This window comes from Brachyhypopomus gauderio, chromosome 17, assembly GCF_052324685.1.
Source record: "Brachyhypopomus gauderio isolate BG-103 chromosome 17, BGAUD_0.2, whole genome shotgun sequence".
Taxonomy (NCBI): Eukaryota; Metazoa; Chordata; class Actinopteri; order Gymnotiformes; family Hypopomidae; genus Brachyhypopomus; species Brachyhypopomus gauderio.
In genome coordinates this window covers 14,847,486-14,864,985 of record NC_135227.1, presented here as the reverse complement: position 1 = coordinate 14,864,985, position 17,500 = coordinate 14,847,486, and the positions used below count along the sequence as shown (strand labels likewise).

The 17,500-nt window shown below is 50.8% G+C and overlaps 1 protein-coding gene across 1 annotated transcript in view; it reads right to left on the bottom strand.

Annotated features, from left to right (window-relative positions):
* Positions 1-17,500, bottom strand: part of esrrga (estrogen-related receptor gamma a) — a 77,820-nt gene that overhangs the window by 42,426 nt on the left and 17,894 nt on the right. Inside the window, 2 exon segments of the mRNA XM_076978635.1 lie at positions 6,786-6,902; positions 9,248-9,663. Of these exon segments, the coding sequence (XP_076834750.1) occupies positions 6,786-6,902; positions 9,248-9,663 (533 nt within the window).

Sequence of the window (17,500 nt, the reverse complement as noted above, 5' to 3'; positions counted from 1 at the left end):
GGGGAAGGAGGGAGCAGGAGGAGGTCTGGAGGGAGAGACGGAGGGAGCAGGAGGAAGAGGAGCGGAGGGCTCGTGCAGCGCCATCGAACCTTCTGCTTCTGCAGGCGGAGGAGAAGTGCGAGGCGGAGGAGACGTGCAAGGCTGACCTTTTTCACGCCGCCGAAAAAAAACTCTCAGCAATTAAGTAGCAGTTAATGCCCTAATTATGTGTGGCGTTGTAGGCAGTGCCAGAGGGGATCTCCGAAACAGCAGAAAGGGGGTTCGGCTTGGTGTAGCGTCTCCAGCTGTTTAAGCCCCATACCCAACCTGTGTACAGAACATGTTCTGCCTTTTAACGAGGTCTGGGGCATGGGGGTGAGATCAGGCGGGCCCCGGATGCGCTAACCTCTCGGCTGAAGGTGAAGAACCACGCCGAGCTGCACACAGCAGAAGGCAGCGTGGGTGTTGGGGTGTATGCGGGGGCTGCCATACAGTGGCTCGTGGTCTGTTATGACACAATTATGAGCCACGACAAATGTCACCACAGTCAACAGGCCCCATTGTCAGTCAGTCCGCGAGCAGGATTATCTCCTGTGCAGACTGCGAATGGTGATTCTGTGAGTAGCCGGTATTTTAGATCAGGGGGTGAGATGATTCACCGTCGGACTGGGACGCTCGGTCGGCCTGCACGACAGCGGAGGACCGCAGGAGCTCGACCCAAGAATGCCGGTTCTTCTCTCGGACGGACGGCAGGCGTCTCCTGCTGCAGTGGAGCAGAACCTCGTGTCTCGCCACTAAACAAACTCGCAGTTTAAAAAAACAGGAAAAAGAGCCGCCAAGCTGATATTTAGTAACAAAGGCAGGAGTGCTATCTAGAAATAAAGTAGGACAAACAGAGTGAGAAAGAGAGAGCGAGAGATACAGAGAAAGGAAGGAAGAGAGAGAGAGAACGACTGCATAATGATATCACCCCCCAGAGAGCCCTCTTTAAGACAGAGCTTTTCTATTTTGGGGAAGCAGAGGTGGGGGAGTGTGTTGGGTGGAGGGTGGTCTCACACGGGTCCTCTCCTCGGGCTCTAAATGAATGGCGGCGTTGCATAATCCGGCGAGCCCCGCTGTTGACAGCGCGATGATTTATGCCCTCTGTCAGAGGGGGAGAAGAGCGCACGAGCGAGACATGGGGAGCAGAGCAAAGGGGGTGGGGGGCGTCGGCACCAGCGAGGGGGCGGGGCTAGACGGCGAGGGGGTGGGGCAAGACAGTGAGAGAGGGTGAGAAGAGAAGAGGAGAGATTAGGTGGAGAGAGGGGGTGTGGGGGTGGAGAACAGTGGGAGGAAGAGGGATGGAGGTGAGACGGATGCACTCCGCGGGACTCCTGACGAGACACGTCGGTCTCGCTGTCTCATCTTGCTCTCACGTGCCAGTCCTCTCCGAGAGACACTTGGGATGACTTAAGTGAGACAGCTCTAAGTCATCACTATTAGAGCGAAGCGCTTTGTACCACAGAGAGATCTAAAGTATTCTAAACAGGATCTCAATCTTAACCTGAATGAGTGGGTTCCCTGAGCCGAGCCCACTGACTGAGCTGTCACAGTGTTGCAGTGATGCATGCCATCCTAAGTAATATAACGAGAAAGAAAGAAAGAAAAAAAGAAAGAAAGAAAGAAAGCAAGAAAGAAAAACTGAAAGGTAAAATAAATTTTTTTGCAGCCGTATAGATGCCTATTTTGTGAGACAAGAAGTTACATTTGCAGGCCAAAGCAGATAGTACACTATTGTTTACAGAGTTGCTACCTTGGTTGCTACCGTGAGCAATCCAAATGGTGCTAAGAAAACAGATGACAGCTGACCCACTTCTGAATACTTCATAAATGTGTGTAGGTGGAGCGACACTGGATGAAAAAAGATCCCACAGGACGTACCCAGTTCAGCTGTGGACGGAGATTCTACGTGAACCTTTTTTTAATAGTGCATTTATGTTGCTTTGACAACCCAGACAATTATGGATTAATCTGAACCCATGACCTGATCTGCTATCTGCAGTGGTGTGTCCTGCCTCTCCCTGGTCCTGCTGCTCCGGCGGGACGTTTGCCGGGAGCACGCCTGGCTCCGCGCCTGCTGCTCGGCTACGCCAGCCCTCTGAGCAGAGCTGGGAAGACCCAGTTTGGCAGAGTGCAGCTTCTCTTAGTCACCGGCACGTAGCCGGGGCCCGGGTGCGAGAGGCTGCGTGAGACGAACATCACACCGCCGCCCGGGCGCTCAGTTTCCACGGCAGCTCGCGTCCCCGGAGACACGGTCTAGCAGGAAGAGCCAGTGCTGTCAGAATCCCAAAGCATGGCCTTCATTAGGACAGCGGCTCACGGCTAGAACACAGCCCGGTAATTGGAGGGGCCTCTAATTGCATGCTTCAGGAATTAGGTTTTACATATTCGGGAGGTGCATCCTGTCATTGGCAGACCAAGACTCAGTTCCTTCTGCTGGTCCCTACTGGGAATGTAGAGGTGTGTTGGCATTCAAAAGTGTGGGGGGGGGGGGGGGGGGGCAGAGGGAGGTAATGTCTGTTTGATCTTGAATGCAATGCGTTACTGTTCCCAGGGAGCGGGACAAATAAATGTTTGTTAGAATCTTTCATAAAAATACCCAGGAAGACCCAAAAAGACCCAGGAAGACCCAGAAAGACCCAGGCCATTATGCTGCAGTGGCATTGTTGGGTGGGTGTGGAGGGTGAGCTTCAGTGGTCAAACTCAGAGGAGTGAGCTGAAGATGTAAGATGTAAGAGACACAGCTCTCTGTGGAGGAAGATGTGTGTCTGCTGACATGAAGGATGCCTGTCCTGCATCACTATCACTGTTATTGCCACCGATCCCACACAGCAGATCCAGCTGTGGTGGCTAGGGTTGTGCCCACCTGTTCACACCTGCACACACCTACACACACCTGTACACACCTGCACCCACCTGCACCCACCTGCACACACCTACAGAGGGGCTCCATACAGACATATGTGATGCTTACTAAGCGTGTACCTGCTGTACATGTACTTGTGTGTGTGGGTGTGTGAGTGGGTGTGAGCATGTGCACTTTTTCACTGCAACAGAAAATCCCAGTGAGATATCCAGGGCTGTAGTTGTGCTTCTGTGACTGCAGTCTAAATGTGAATTTCCCACAAACCCCTGTTGGCGGTCCACTCCTCCATATACAGCACCAAGGGCAGCGTTAGCATTAGCACTTAGCAGCTGGCTGGCAGCTCCAGTAAGGCTCTCAGCACAGGACTCTCAGTGCAGGACTCTTGGTGCAGGCCTCAATGGTGCAGGACTCTCGGTGCAGGACTCTCGGTGCAGGACTCAACGGTGCAGGACTCTCGGTGCAGGACTCAACGGTGCAGGACTCATCGGTGCAGGACTCAACGGTGCAGGACTCAATGGTGCAGGACTCTCGGTGCAGGACTCAATGGTGCAGGCCTCAATGGTGCAGGACTCTCGGTGCAGGACTGTCGGTGCAGGACTCAACGGTGCAGGACTCTCGGTGCAGGACTCAACGGTGCAGGACTCATCGGTGCAGGACTCAACGGTGCAGGACTCAACGGTGCAGGACTCAATGGTGCAGGACTCAACGGTGCAGGACTCTCGGTGCAGGACTCTTGGTGCAGGACTCTTGGTGCAGGACTCTCGGTGCAGGACTCTCGGTGCAGGACTCAACGGTGCAGGACTCAACGGTGCAGGACTCATCAGTGCAGGACTCAATAGTGCAGGACTCTTGGTGCAGGACTCTCGGTGCAGGACTCTTGGTGCAGGACTCATCAGTGCAGGACTCATCGGTGCAGGACTCTCAGTGCAGGACTCATCAGTGCAGGACTCATCGGTGCAGGACTCATCGGTGCAGGACTCTCAGTGCAGGACTCATCGGTGCAGGACTCATCGGTGCAGGACTCTCAGTGCAGGACTCATCAGTGCAGGACTCTCAGTGCAGGACTCATCAGTGGAGGACTCTCGGTGCAGGACTCTTGGTTCACTCTGTCTCTGAGCCCGTGGATGTAATTTTACAGCTGGGTGGCTGGAGGTAGCCGCATGGCCGGAACCTGGCCCCAGGGTCACCAAGACAGGTAGTCAAAGGCAGCAATTTCCTTGCAGCTCTGAAAGTGTATGTGTGTGTGTGTGTGTGTGTGTGTGTATGCATCTGAGTAGAGATGTAAGTTGGCGAAAGTGCATGGAGCCAGAAGTGAGTTCTGAGCAGCAGTATCCTAGTGTATATGTATAGGAATGTGTGTGTGTGTGTGTGTGTGTGTGTGTGTGTGTGTGTGTGTATACACGTTTGTGTATATATATGTTTGTGTATATGTGCATGTGTAAGTGTGTCTGTTTCCTAGTTCAACAGAGTATATGCTGGGTGATCTAGATAGCCCAGGGGGGTTGGCCCTGTAAGAGGAGGGATTTCATCACAACTGTGTGTATGTGTGTGTGTGTGTGTGTGTGTGTGTGTGTGTGTGTGTGTGTGTGTGTGTGTGTGTGTGTGTGTGTGTGTGTGTGTGTGTGTGTGTGCATGTGTGAGTTTGTGTGAGAGATCCTGTTTGATCTGGATTACTGATCCCTTCTCCACATCCAGGTCTTTCCCTGGGGTGACAGGGCTAATTTCAGACACATCTTCCCCTAGAGCGAGCTGCTGGCCAGGGCTCAGGGCCCAACCCCCCACCTCTTCCCGTAACCCCGCCTCCTCCCCACCCCTCCCCCACTCCTCCCTCCTGCTACAGCCACTGCCATGTCGGCTTGTCTGACCCCTCACCACAGCTGGCCGGCCGTTAGCCTATGCTGACAAATCCGAATGCGTCAGTGATGATGCCAGCGAGGTTAATCAGCTCACAGGACTCGTCCACACTAAACTCCTGATGAAAGGCCTGCGCGGCTCATAACGCCAGTGAGACGGCAGAATAAAGGGGCAAAAAACGAAGCGAAAATGGCACCTGTCAGTAGCAGCGCAACACAAATGGTTTGTTTAAACACCCGTAAGGTGGAATTACAGTTTCGGTGTCGCTCCTTTACCTCACGCGACGAGAACGTGTCTTCAGTAAAGAGCGAAAATGCAACAAAAATTGATGAATCAATTTTTCCAAATGACCCTTATTCATATGTAGGGGGAGACCTCAGTATTAAATTCAAGCACTTTACAACAAATGGCCATGCCATAGGGTGCCATGTTGATGTATGTGTGTATGGGTGGGTAGCAGCAAGAACAAAAGGCTGTTATTTGTCTGCACGCTCATGGGGGAAGGTGCCATATCCAACACGCAGCTACATCCTTCAGAGCCTTCTGAAAACGGGCCCCTACGTATCAATTACCTACCTGTCACCAGCACCAGACGCATAGGCAAATCAGCCTGCGCAGGGCAACACTAGCTCTGAGATTGGAACGTGTGTGTGTGTGTGTGTGTGTGTGTGTGTGTGTGTGTGTGTGTGTGTGTGTGTGTGTTTGAGGTCATGAAAGAGTTACATTTCACACATATAATGTGGACAAAAGAGCATGTTTTTCAACCACCAGTCATGTTGTGTGTGTATAGAGAGAAATGTGTGCGCGCACGCATGTTTTAAAAGGTACACACACCCAAATGTTAAGCTGTGGGGTTTTGTGTCTTCGGTTACTCTCCACCTGTGTTGTTTTGTTATGATGTGAGCTGACCATTAGCATCTATGTAAGGCAAGCTTGCTTCAGGCTTGTGTGCGTCATTGTGTGTGTTGTGTTGTGTGTGTGTGTGTGTGTGTGTGTGTGTGGGTGTGTGTATGTGTGTGCCTCTTTCCATGTACCTGACCAAGACTTAAACAGAGAAGATGTCTGGTGGCTGGCATGCACACGTACACACACTTGCCCTGTGGCTCTGCACTGAGACTATGAGGCTTGTCAGAGCCTCCACACACACACACACACACACACACACACACACACACACACACACACACACACACACACACACACACACACACACACTCTGAAGAGGACCTGTGTCACGAGTGACAGAAACAGAGCCTTCCCCTCAGACGTTCTCTGCTTCCTTCACCCCACGCATGATGACGTTTCTTTCGGGAGCAGATAGAACACTCTGTGTCCGTACCGGTGAGAACGTGAAAAATAAAAAAGAAGGAGAGAGAGAAACAGAGGAGGGGGATAAGAGAAATGAGGGAGTGCGGAGGCTCGGCGGACGAGGGGAACATTCTTGGTTTTCCACACTGATATATGGAGTACACGGTGAAGGGATCAGTGGAGACTATTTTAGCGTAGAGCTGAGAGACCTCAGCAAACTCCCAATGTCAGAGTGTGTGTTTTCTGAGAAAAAGCCCGGGACGGCGTTCCACAGGAGAGCGGCCGCTTCGGAAAAACCGCCTGTCTGCTCGGCTGGGCTCTGAGGGGATGCCTCAGGGGCGTGCGCTCTAAACACCACGGCCGCTTGTTAGAGAGGTCGAAGGGCGCGAGCTAAAGCCACCACCCGGCTGACGAGGATCGACCGGAGGGCAAGGTGCTAGCGCGGCTCTTCACGTTCAACCTTGACTCCTAGACCTGCTTTACTTCCTGCTCCCTGGGCCTTTGTTTTCTTTCTAGTGAGCAGGAGTTTTTCTCTCTCTCGCTTTGTCTCTCTCTCTGTTTGTCTCTCTCTGCCTTTATGTGTGCTGTAAGAAAACAAAGCTTAAAAACCCATCCTCTCTCTCTCTCTCTCTCTCTCTCTCTCTTTCTCACACACACACACACACACACAAACACACACACACTCTCTCTCTCTCTCTCTCCTTCACCCATGGTCTCTCATCTCTCATTCTTTTCTCACCTTCCCGCATCATCCCGACGGTGAGACACTTCATGAAGCGGCAGGCTTGGCAGGACTTCCGTCGGCGCTTGGTGATCTCGCATTCGTTGGTGGCGGGACAGCTGTACTCAATGTTCCCTGTGGCCAGGCATGTAGAGAGAAAGGAAGAGGAGAGAGTGTTCAATGAGCGCTCCACACACCCTGGGTGCGCAGAGCCCTACCACAGCCCAGCTCTCCACACCTGCTTCTGGGAGAGCTCGCCTGCGTTGGGCCCTAACCCGTCTGATCCAGCTACTGGAGGACTCCAGGTACATGTGGGTACTGTAGGAGGTATATTAGCTCAGCAATCACAAAGTGTTTTCACACATGCCTTACCATGGACAGAAAGGAGCAAATGATGCTTTCTAACTGGTTCTATTTGTATTTTATAGAGGTCATTCAGAGGCTTTTTTGAAGGTTTTGGTAGGTGTCATCCACAGCGAGGACCTCATCTATTAGTGCTGTGTGCAATTAGAACTGAATTGAAAAACAGGCTCTCGAACCATCAAGGGTGTATGGTATATTTTGGTTTAAAAGGGGCCTCTGAACTAACATACTTGGAGTTCATATGTTAAATGTAATGAGCCAATAGCACACACACACACACACACACACACACACACACACACACACACACACACACACACACACACACACACACAGACACTGTCTTTTTCTCTCCCTATCGGTCTCTCACACACGCACACACACACACCCACAGACACACACACACACACACACACACACACACACACACACACAATTAACACAGGCCCCGTCTGGGACCTCCTCACTGATGAAATATTTCAGAGTTAATCAGACTTTGTAAACACTGATTTGTATTGACTTCTCTTCTGTGAACTGATGTTTCCTCATTAAAAAGCAGATTAGCGGTGTGAGCGAGGGGACTGGAAGCTCAAGACTGCTAATTCAACAGGAAACAGTATTTAAAGTATGCATGTCCATTAGACTAGGCTCCAATACTCATTAGTCAGGCGATCCCCGGGTCCCATTAGGGTCTGGGGCTTGGCCACACCGGGCCACTGTGCCTGCATGTGCGGCCCAGACGGAGATGCATGTTTGCAGGGCTGATGACACCTGAATAGCTGACTCGTCTGAAGCAGAAGGTGATGTTTAAAACAGGGGAAAAATCCTCCCCAATCTGCTCTGCATGATCTCCATCTACTGCTGCATGCCAATGGGCCCTGAGCTGTGGCCTGGATACCAACACACTGGTGTGTGTGTGTGTGTGTGTGTGTGTGTGTGTGTGTGTGTGTGTGTGTGTTTTGTGCAGAGAGCCGTGAGCTGCCAGAAGCCACTGACGTGATTGGAGTAAGGCAGAAGTCGATTAGTGCTATGGTCGTTGTGTGTGGCGTGGCCCCCGCTGAGGGGCGTGGAGCGTGTTAGGGAAGCGTCCGGGCGCTCTGCCTGTCCTGCTGCCGTAGGCCACGCCCCCATCACTCATCACACCCAGCTCATTACTGCCGCGTGTTCATAGCGCGGCCTTGGACTGCCCTCTCACCAGCACCGGCCCCCCAGCCGGGTCGGGGAGACAGCACGGAGAGAGGAGACTTCCTGGGGCAGGAAGAGTCTGGACTCTGGGCAGGAAGAGGGTCTGCGGGGCCGTATTAATCCTCTCTCCCTCTCTCTCTCTCTCTCTCTCTCTCTCTCTCCCTCTCTCGTGCACGCACACACAACAGTGGCTCAATTGGGAAGTGATAGATGCAGGTTGTCAGGTGGTGCTGGAGGGGTGCCACCCCAACACCAGCTGCCAGAGGCTCTGAGTGGCCGCAGCGGCCGTGCCACCGTGCCTCCACCCCCTCCACCCCCTCCACCCTCTCCACCTCCAACCTTGCTTCAGCTCCTAGCACCCGTTATGCTGCCCAAGACCCCCCCCCCCCCCCACCCCCCCCAAACCCAGCCAGCCTGGAAGTCAATAAACACCCAGCTGGATGAGGCGGGCTTGGAAATTACCAAGAGTTTCATTGGCTAATGGGATGAAACATACCAATATGTCAATTTGCCACCATCACAGGTCCTGGCTTGAGCCCGGGCCAAACACAGCATCTGACCCACTTCCTCCTCCACTTGTGTTCGAGCTTAGAGCTTACCGTATTTTTCACATATTTGCGTTGATGTATAGACATAGTGCTCTTAAATGGTTAGTTAAGGTAGATTTGTGACCCAAATGAGCTATCTATGCTATCTTATTATCTATATTAGCAATATGCATTATCATACCGTATAAAATAGACCGTGGGTGGTCCTGCTATAGGTAATTTTGTTACAGTCCTGCTCGTATTCTACCCATCATGCCTCTACTCCTCCCTCAGCTACCCATCATGCCCCTACAGCTCCTGGCTGACTACAGTTCGGGCCGAGCCTAACGTTGGCCCGAACGTGCCGCCCTCCCCCCGAGTGTGTGAGGGAGAGTGAAAGCCAACCTTGAATGGTCCTCTTGAAGAAGGCCTTGCAGGCCTCGCAGGAGGCCACGCCGTAGTGGTAGCCCGAGGCGATGTCTCCGCACACCAGACACAGGCGCTTGGGCATGGAGTTCAGCATGTACTCGCACTTGATCTGAGAGTCCTCGCCGATGGTGCTGGAGCAGTCCTCGTAGCGCTTGGCGCCGGTGCCGCCGGGCCCCAGCGCGCCGGCCGGCCCGTACAGGGTGGGCGAGTCCAGGCCGTTCTGGTGGCCGTTCATGGCGGAGCTGTAGCTGCCGCTGGCGTCCGAGGACCCGCCGGGACTGTGGTGGTTGACGCTGTCCGTCAGGGAGGCGGGGCTTGAGGGTTCTGTCTTGATGTAGGAGGGGCAGCTGGACTCAATGTGGCGGTCCTTACTGGACATCCTGCAGAGGAGCCTGTTTGAGAAAAGAGAGTCACGCGTAAGTCACGTCGCCGTCCGTCACGGGAAGCGCGAGGATGTAGCTGTGTTTGGGTGTACGCTACAAGGCACGCCGTCTTTCTGTCAGAGATGGACTGGCTGAGACAAAGAAAGGCGGGGTTGGTCTCACACAGTGCCACCCCGAGCTGGCATGTCTCACTCGGAGTCTCCCTAAGCCCCGGGGAACGAGAACACTGGGAAACTAACGTAGAACCTCCCGATGGTGATGGTGAGATGGTGAGCTTGTCCCATCCCCCCCAGTGTTAATGATTCTCTGGGTGGAGATAGGAGAGCGCACATAAACCGCACTGTGACGGGCCCCCCTGGGCCTCGCCGACGCCGCCACCTGATTGGCTATCTACATGCAAGGAGGGACGTGAGCTAGCCAGGGTGACACAAGCACAAAACTCCAGCGCTCAGCGAGATGAATCACAGCGTCAAAACCCAGCGAGATAAAACTGAACATGAAGACTATTACAGCTGTTCCTGTCATGTTCCTGATTTCAGAAGAGGAAATCGGATTTAAAACTAAAAACCTTTAATTAAACACCACCACTGGATTTTACTTTGATTTTAAATGACAGCATAACTACAGACAAAATTAACAAATATTTTGCATATTAATATAAAATACCTCTATATACATGTGCTATCATTTCAAAGAGTCTCCTTCTTCCTAATGAACTAGAGTTATGAGGGTATGATGGTATTAGAGTTATGATTCATTGCAGTGAGCTGGAGAACAGGGTTGTGCTGTTTGGGGCAGGAACTCCAACAATCAGCTCCAAGTAGTAGATAAAGGAATGAGACACAATGGTCAACATGGAGTGTGACAGACATTATGGCCATGCAGCCTCAGCTAGAGCTGTAGGGCTGAGGAGGAGGGAGGGGAGGGAGGTGGAAGGGAGGGGTAGAGGTGAGGGGTGAGGGGAGAGTGGGAGACAGAGGGGGGCAGCAGAGAGATGAAGTGGGGGGTGAGGTGTAGAGGGGAGAGTGTGAGGTGTAGAGTGTGAGGTGTAGAGGGTGAGGTGTAGAAGGTGAGGTGTAGAGGGTGAGGTGTAGAGTGTGAGGTGGAGAGGGGAGAGGGTGAGGTGGAGAAGGTGAGGTGTAGAGGGGAGAGTGTGAGGTGGAGAGGGGAGAGTGTGAGGTGGAGAGGGGAGAGTGTGAGGTGTAGAGGGGAGAGGGTGAGGTGGAGAAGGTGAGGTGTAGAGGGGAGAGTGTGAGGTGGAGAGGGGAGAGTGTGAGGTGGAGAGGGGAGAGTGTGAGGTGTAGAGGGGAGAGGGTGAGGTGGAGAAGGTGAGGTGTAGAGGGGAGAGTGTGAGGTGTAGAGGGTGAGGTGTAGAGTGTGAGGTGGAGAGGGGAGAGGGTGAGGTGTAGAGGGTGAGGTGTAGAGGGGAGAGTGTGAGGTGGAGAGGGGAGAGTGGAGAGGGTGAGGTGTAGAGGGGAGAGTGTGAGGTGTAGAGGGGAGAGTGTGAGGTGGAGAGGGCGAGGTGTAGAATGTGAGGTGTAGAGTGTCAGGTGTAGAGGGGAGAGTGTGAGGTGTAGAGAGGAGAGTGTGAGGTGGAGAGGGGAGAGGGTGAGGTGTAGAAGGTGAGGTGGAGAGGGGAGAGTGGAGAGGGTGGGGTGTAGAGGGTGAGGTGTATAGGGGAGAGTGTGAGGTGTAGAGGGGAGAGTGTGAGGTGGAGAGGGTGAGGTGGAGAGGGGAGAGTGTGAGGTGGAGAGGGTGAAGTGGAGAGTGTGAGGTGTAGAGTGTGAGGTGTAGAGGGTGAGGTGGAGAGGGGAGAGTGGAGAGTGTGAGGTGTAGAGGGTGAGGTGTAGAGGGGAGAGTGTGAGGTGGAGAGGGTGAGGTGTAGAGGGTGAGGTGTAGAGGGGAGAGGGTGAGGTGGAGAGGGTGAGGTGTAGAGGGTGAGGTGTAGAGTGTGAGGTGGAGAGGGGAGAGTGTGAGGTGTAGAGGGTGAGGTGTAGAGGGGAGAGGGTGAGGTGTAGAGGGGAGAGTGTGAGGTGTAGAGGGTGAGGTGGAGAGGGGAGAGTGGAGAGGGTGAGGTGTAGAGGGTGAGGTGTAGAGGGGAGAGTGTGAGGTGGAGAGGGTGAGGTGTAGAGGGTGAGGTGTAGAGGGGAGAGTGTGAGGTGTAGAGGGTGAGGTGGAGAGGGGAGAGTGGAGAGGGTGAGGTGTAGAGGGTGAGGTGTAGAGGGGAGAGTGTGAGGTGGAGAGGGTGAGGTGTAGAGGGTGAGGTGTAGAGGGGAGAGTGTGAGGTGGAGAGGGTGAGGTGTAGAGGGGAGAGGGTGAGGTGTAGAGGGTGAGGTGTAGAGGGGAGAGTGTGAGGTGGAGAGGGTGAGGTGTAGAGGGGAGAGTGTGAGGTGGAGAGGGTGAGGTGTAGAGGGTGAGGTGTAGAGGGGAGAGTGTGAGGTGTAGAGGGTGAGGTGTAGAGGGGAGAGTGTGAGGTGGAGAGGGTGAGGTGTAGAGGGTGAGGTGTAGAGGGGAGAGTGTGAGGTGGAGAGGGTGAGGTGTAGAGGGTGAGGTGTAGAGGGGAGAGTGTGAGGTGGAGAGGGTGAGGTGTAGAGGGTGAGGTGTAGAGGGTGAGGTGTAGAGGGGAGAGGGTGAGGTGTAGAGGGGAGAGTGTGAGGTGTAGAGGGTGAGGCAAGCAGCCTGGATCCTGCCACCATCACTCATTCCACAGTCAATATCAACTTGTTCTACATGAATGTAATCAGTGTGGAGGGGAACTGCAGCTCCATCATCCTCACACACAGTCAGTCAAAGCAGAAAGACACACACACACACACACACACACACACACACACACACACCCACATGCATGCACATGCACACGCACACATGCACGCACGAACATGAGCGTGTTCACACACATGCATACACACATGCAGGCATTCAAGGACACCGTATATGTCTTGCACACACACTTGCTCATATATGACCGTATATGACATTTGCTCACACAAAACACGTGTACATATACATAAATGGACTCACACACACACAAAACAGACTAATATTCAAGCACACAGTGAATGTGTTGCACACAAATCTGACAACATTCTTTCACACACACACACACACACACACGCACGCTTAAAAGATCTAAAAGCTAACAAAAGAGCAGACCACTCCATACCACCCCCACCCCCCCGACACACTGCTCAATACTGCCAAAGCCATTTAGCTGAGACGGACTCCCACCGCCCCTCCCCCTCACACACACGGTCCTAGGGGACTGTCCTATTAATGAGTGCTGTAATTAATAGATATCTCTGCTCTGTCTTAAAGGCGGCTGTGAGGCCTGGAAGAGTGGAAGAGTGGATTAGCAAACCCCCCTGACAACTACCCACAGCACCCACAACACCCACAGCACCCACAGCACCCACAGCACCCACAGCCCGGCCAGGCAGGAGGACTGTCCAGAGACCATTCGTCTAATCCTCATTTAACAGCGCCTGAAGGTCGACAATAACCAAAACACAGTTACTTATTGCCAAGGAATCCCTGTAGCCTCACACACACACACACACACAAACCACAAATAATAAAAAAACACACAATTGTATGTACAAGCTCTCTGTCTATTTGTACTAAACTGCCTCAGTGTCAGAGTGTTTGAACACAAGACATGAGTGATGGAGCCCAGCAATTATACACACAAAGAAGCCCTCAGTGAGGATTTACACGGATGAGGCAGAGGAAGGAGGTTGAAGACAGGAGACCAGAGGGGCCGAATAAAGCCGGCAGCCTACAGGACCACACAAAGGTGCTTTTAATTAAGGAAGGCCCTTTTCAAACGAGGGCCCTAAAAAGCCAGTCAGCTTGTAAAAGATGGATTCTTCAGAGGCCCATAAAGTAGCAGGAGAGCAAGAAACAGACAGAGAGAGTGTGTGTGAGAGAGAGAGATAGATAGAGAGAAAGAGAGATTTAGTGAGAGAGAGAGAGAGAGAGAGAGAGAGAGAGAGAGAGAGAGAGAGAGAGAGAGAGAGACAAGGAGGGGGGATTTTAAAGGAACTACTACCGTATCATTTAAATGGGTATTTAAGCAACAAGCAAGAGAACCAGAAAGATGTTCTATCTCACAGAAGCTTCAAAAAGCAGGGGGTTATTTGTCTGTACTATTTTGTTTTGTAAGGTATAGTATATTTTACAACTCTTTATGGTTAGAACATCTCACAGAGCAAGCAGAATATCTGGAGAGTCAGAAGCATGCAGTATGAAGCACTAGCGTAAAGGAGAGATCTAATAAAGCTGTATGAATAGCAATGCTGTCATTAAAACTTTTGGATGTAACAACTCTGGTGTAAATCTGCTGATTCAGACACTGCTAGAGTGTTGCAGGATGGGAAAGGCAATCGATTAGAAAAAAGTTCCTCTTACATTTCTAGTGATGCAGCCCCCTCCAACACACACACACACACACACACACACACACACACACACACACACACACACACACACACACACACACACACACACACACACACACAGGAATCTTCACTGCACTTAGGGTCACAGAGGCATCATAGAACATTTCAGTAATATAAACCTTGCACATCTATCTGTGCACTACTGAGTAAGTTGGGCATTTGCACCCGTTCACACTATTTACAGTTTACACTGCAAATATTCTCCCCCATTCTCATTATGGACACCAGAGCTGAACTGGTTATGGTGGCAAAGGATGTGGGCCACTCCCACAGAGTAGGAGAACCTGAGCCTTCCATGCAGGGGAGGAAAAGAGGAAGAGAAAGCCCTGTAACACCTCCTCCTTTAGAATGCTTTATAACTGCCTTAAGTCTCTGCAGGAGACAAGGTCTTTAACTTAGCCCAGAAGTTCCCTCGCTCCCTTTCTGATCACACACACACACACACACACACACACACACACACACACACACACACACACACACACACACACACACACACACACACACACACACCCTTTTTCCCGCTCTTTGAAATTCTATGACTCCATTAATCTGAGCCAGCAATATTCACAACTATCTATAAATTCAATTGTCAGACGACGGATTTTTATTCTAGGCTGCACTTGAATCTAAAATTAGAGGCAGTAAAATTCACATTAGCTCTAAGAGAAATGGAATTCTAAAGCCTATATTTTAGAAGAAAAGAAAGCCCTTTCTGCTAGAGGAGAGACCATTGGAGAGGTAATGATGTTATCAGTTTTGCAGCGATGCCTGGTGCTGGATTCAATTCCGTGGTGTGCTATTAACAAAAGAAGTTTTTACGGGGAAAAGCACTAAAATTTAGTTGAAGCTTATGAATGGAACTGACCATTGTCAAGTGGAGGGTATTAAGTGGAGACTGGCAATAGCACTGTGGGGAGACAAGATTTTCTACAAACGGATGAAAGTAATCAGCTGTTCTGCATTGTTATGGCTTTATTGTTATCCTACATTAAAAATGGTTCACAAGTTAAATTGGCACCGTTATGCATTAACACACTGCACTGTTATGAAACGTGTTAAAGCTTTTGGTAAGCGCTGTAGTTCGGTGGCATGAATCAGAGGTGAGCACCTCCAGCACAGGGTGTAGCTCTCCCTCCTCCACCGGGCCAGACTGCAGCGTGGTGGAGGGGAGGTCGGAGCCCAGGACCCAAGCACCTCCTGACTGAGGAGCACACATCCATGAGGAAGGTGTTGGACGCCTGTGCAGTAAATGTCACATCCCATAATATTATGCACAGAAAAGATGTGCTCACAGCGCTGCCTTGTGTACTGTATTAATGCAATACCTGACATTGCTTCTATAATAATAATAATAATAATGATGATGATGATGCTCACTTTTCGATAATTGTATACAAAAGCATTTAGGCATAAAATGACAATGAAAAGACATGTGGGCGGTGCTGTGGGGGGCGGAGCCTGTGTCTGTCATCTCTTCTGCCCCTTCTCTTAAAGGGTAAATATCTGAGGCGAACAGGACCACAGGGATTATTGTTTTCTATCATTTCCATTTCTTTTTCCATCCCTCTCTTTTTCCACCCCTTCGTCTCTCTCCGAGGTACCACCATCATCAGGGAAAACAGTTGTAGAAAACTCGGCAATGACAAGGTGTCATTAGGTTGCCTGACTGATTCAGGGCTTTGACAACTGCAGAGCCCAAACATGCAATCATTGCATTAAGGTATGGCCATTGATAACCTCTCTCTCTCTCTCTCTCTCTCTCTCTCTCTCTCTCCTTCCCCTAAACTCTCTCCATCACAACTGAGGTTGTCTTGACTGCAGGAAGATGGAAGCTACACTCTAGAATAAGATGCCTTGTGGAAGATGATGTGCCTCTTCATCACAGTGCTAGCTCATCCTTTTCATCACAGCGCTAGCTCATCCTCTTCATCACAGCGCTAGCTCATCCTGTATAATTTTATATAAAGCAGTATGCTGCACTTGTAGTATTTTGTTATTTTAGGGCAAATTTAATATTTACTAGAAAAAATACTATTAAAAAGAATAAATACATTTAAATGGTGAAGATAACTGGTAGACTCATATAGATACTGATACTATAGATACTGTCTAAGGACTGCCATAAGCTGTGTACAAGCTTATGTGCTTTTTACAAGCACAATGCGTCACAAAGAGTAGTATCATAAAGGAATATGCATTTAAACAGAAATATGCATTTAGACAAAAGATTAGAGCTAAGGTGTCTGATTACAGTGTCTGATTACAGTTATTCCAACATCTGAAACACAGCCACAGAAAGCCCTGTGCCTGCTTTATCGGCTGTGCGGGGAGATCAATTGTTATAACATTACTGGGTTGGAAAGTAGTAATTCACTTCATTGTCGATGACTGGCTGCAAAATAACACCTCTGATTACATGCAATCAATGTGATAATGGCAAAACCACATTTGTATAGCGGGCCGAGTGCCCATAAAAGCGTCTGGCCCAGACCCGGGGACGAAGACAGGCCAACGGCTGCTAGAGCCGTTCACGTACAGACACTGGGAGGGCCTACAGCACCCAGACACAAGCTGCCGTCTGCCCACCTTCTCATTTTGTATTTATCTCTAAAGCTGAAATCACAAAGTGCATGTAAACATCTATATAAGAGCACTTCTCAATAAAAAAGCAATCCCTGGTGTAGCATTTTGAATCACTGAAATTTCATATACCTTTATATGTTAGGGTATAGTAGATGATTGAATGGCTGAGTTTCTCTGGAGATGTATAGGACTGATTGGCTTTAATAGAGTAAGAGGTCAGGATGGGTGGGGGTGAGAGGAGAACGGGTTGGAAGTGTTCTCCACACACTCTGACAACATTGCAGACTTGGGCTGATCCGAAGACGATAAGGGCTCGGTCTGAGTGTGTGTGTGTGGGTGAATGTGTGTGTGTATGCACTCTGGCACCATCACAGATGAAGATCTTGATGATTTAGGTCATTTTCCTGTGCAGGCCAATCAGATAACTGTGTTGCTGAGATGTGTTAGAGCTTTATCAGGTGAGATGGCCAAACGTGCACTAAAACGCACGCGTGGATGCACATACACACACTCGCAAGCCAAACAATCTCACACACACACACACGCAGATACACACACACGCAAAACAATCACACACTCACACACACACACTTCCAATCTCTTCTTCTCCCCAGGGCAAAAAAGTCAATGGCAAACATGCTATCCCCCGGACCCAACCCATCTAAATATGCCAGATTTCCTAGCAATGTCAACTGTCACAGCAGGTCAAACGGCAGACAAAGTTTGACGTGATTATTAGTTGGGAGGACAGTGATATTCGCTAGCCTTATCGCTAGGTGCGCTACAGTTACCACGGTCGC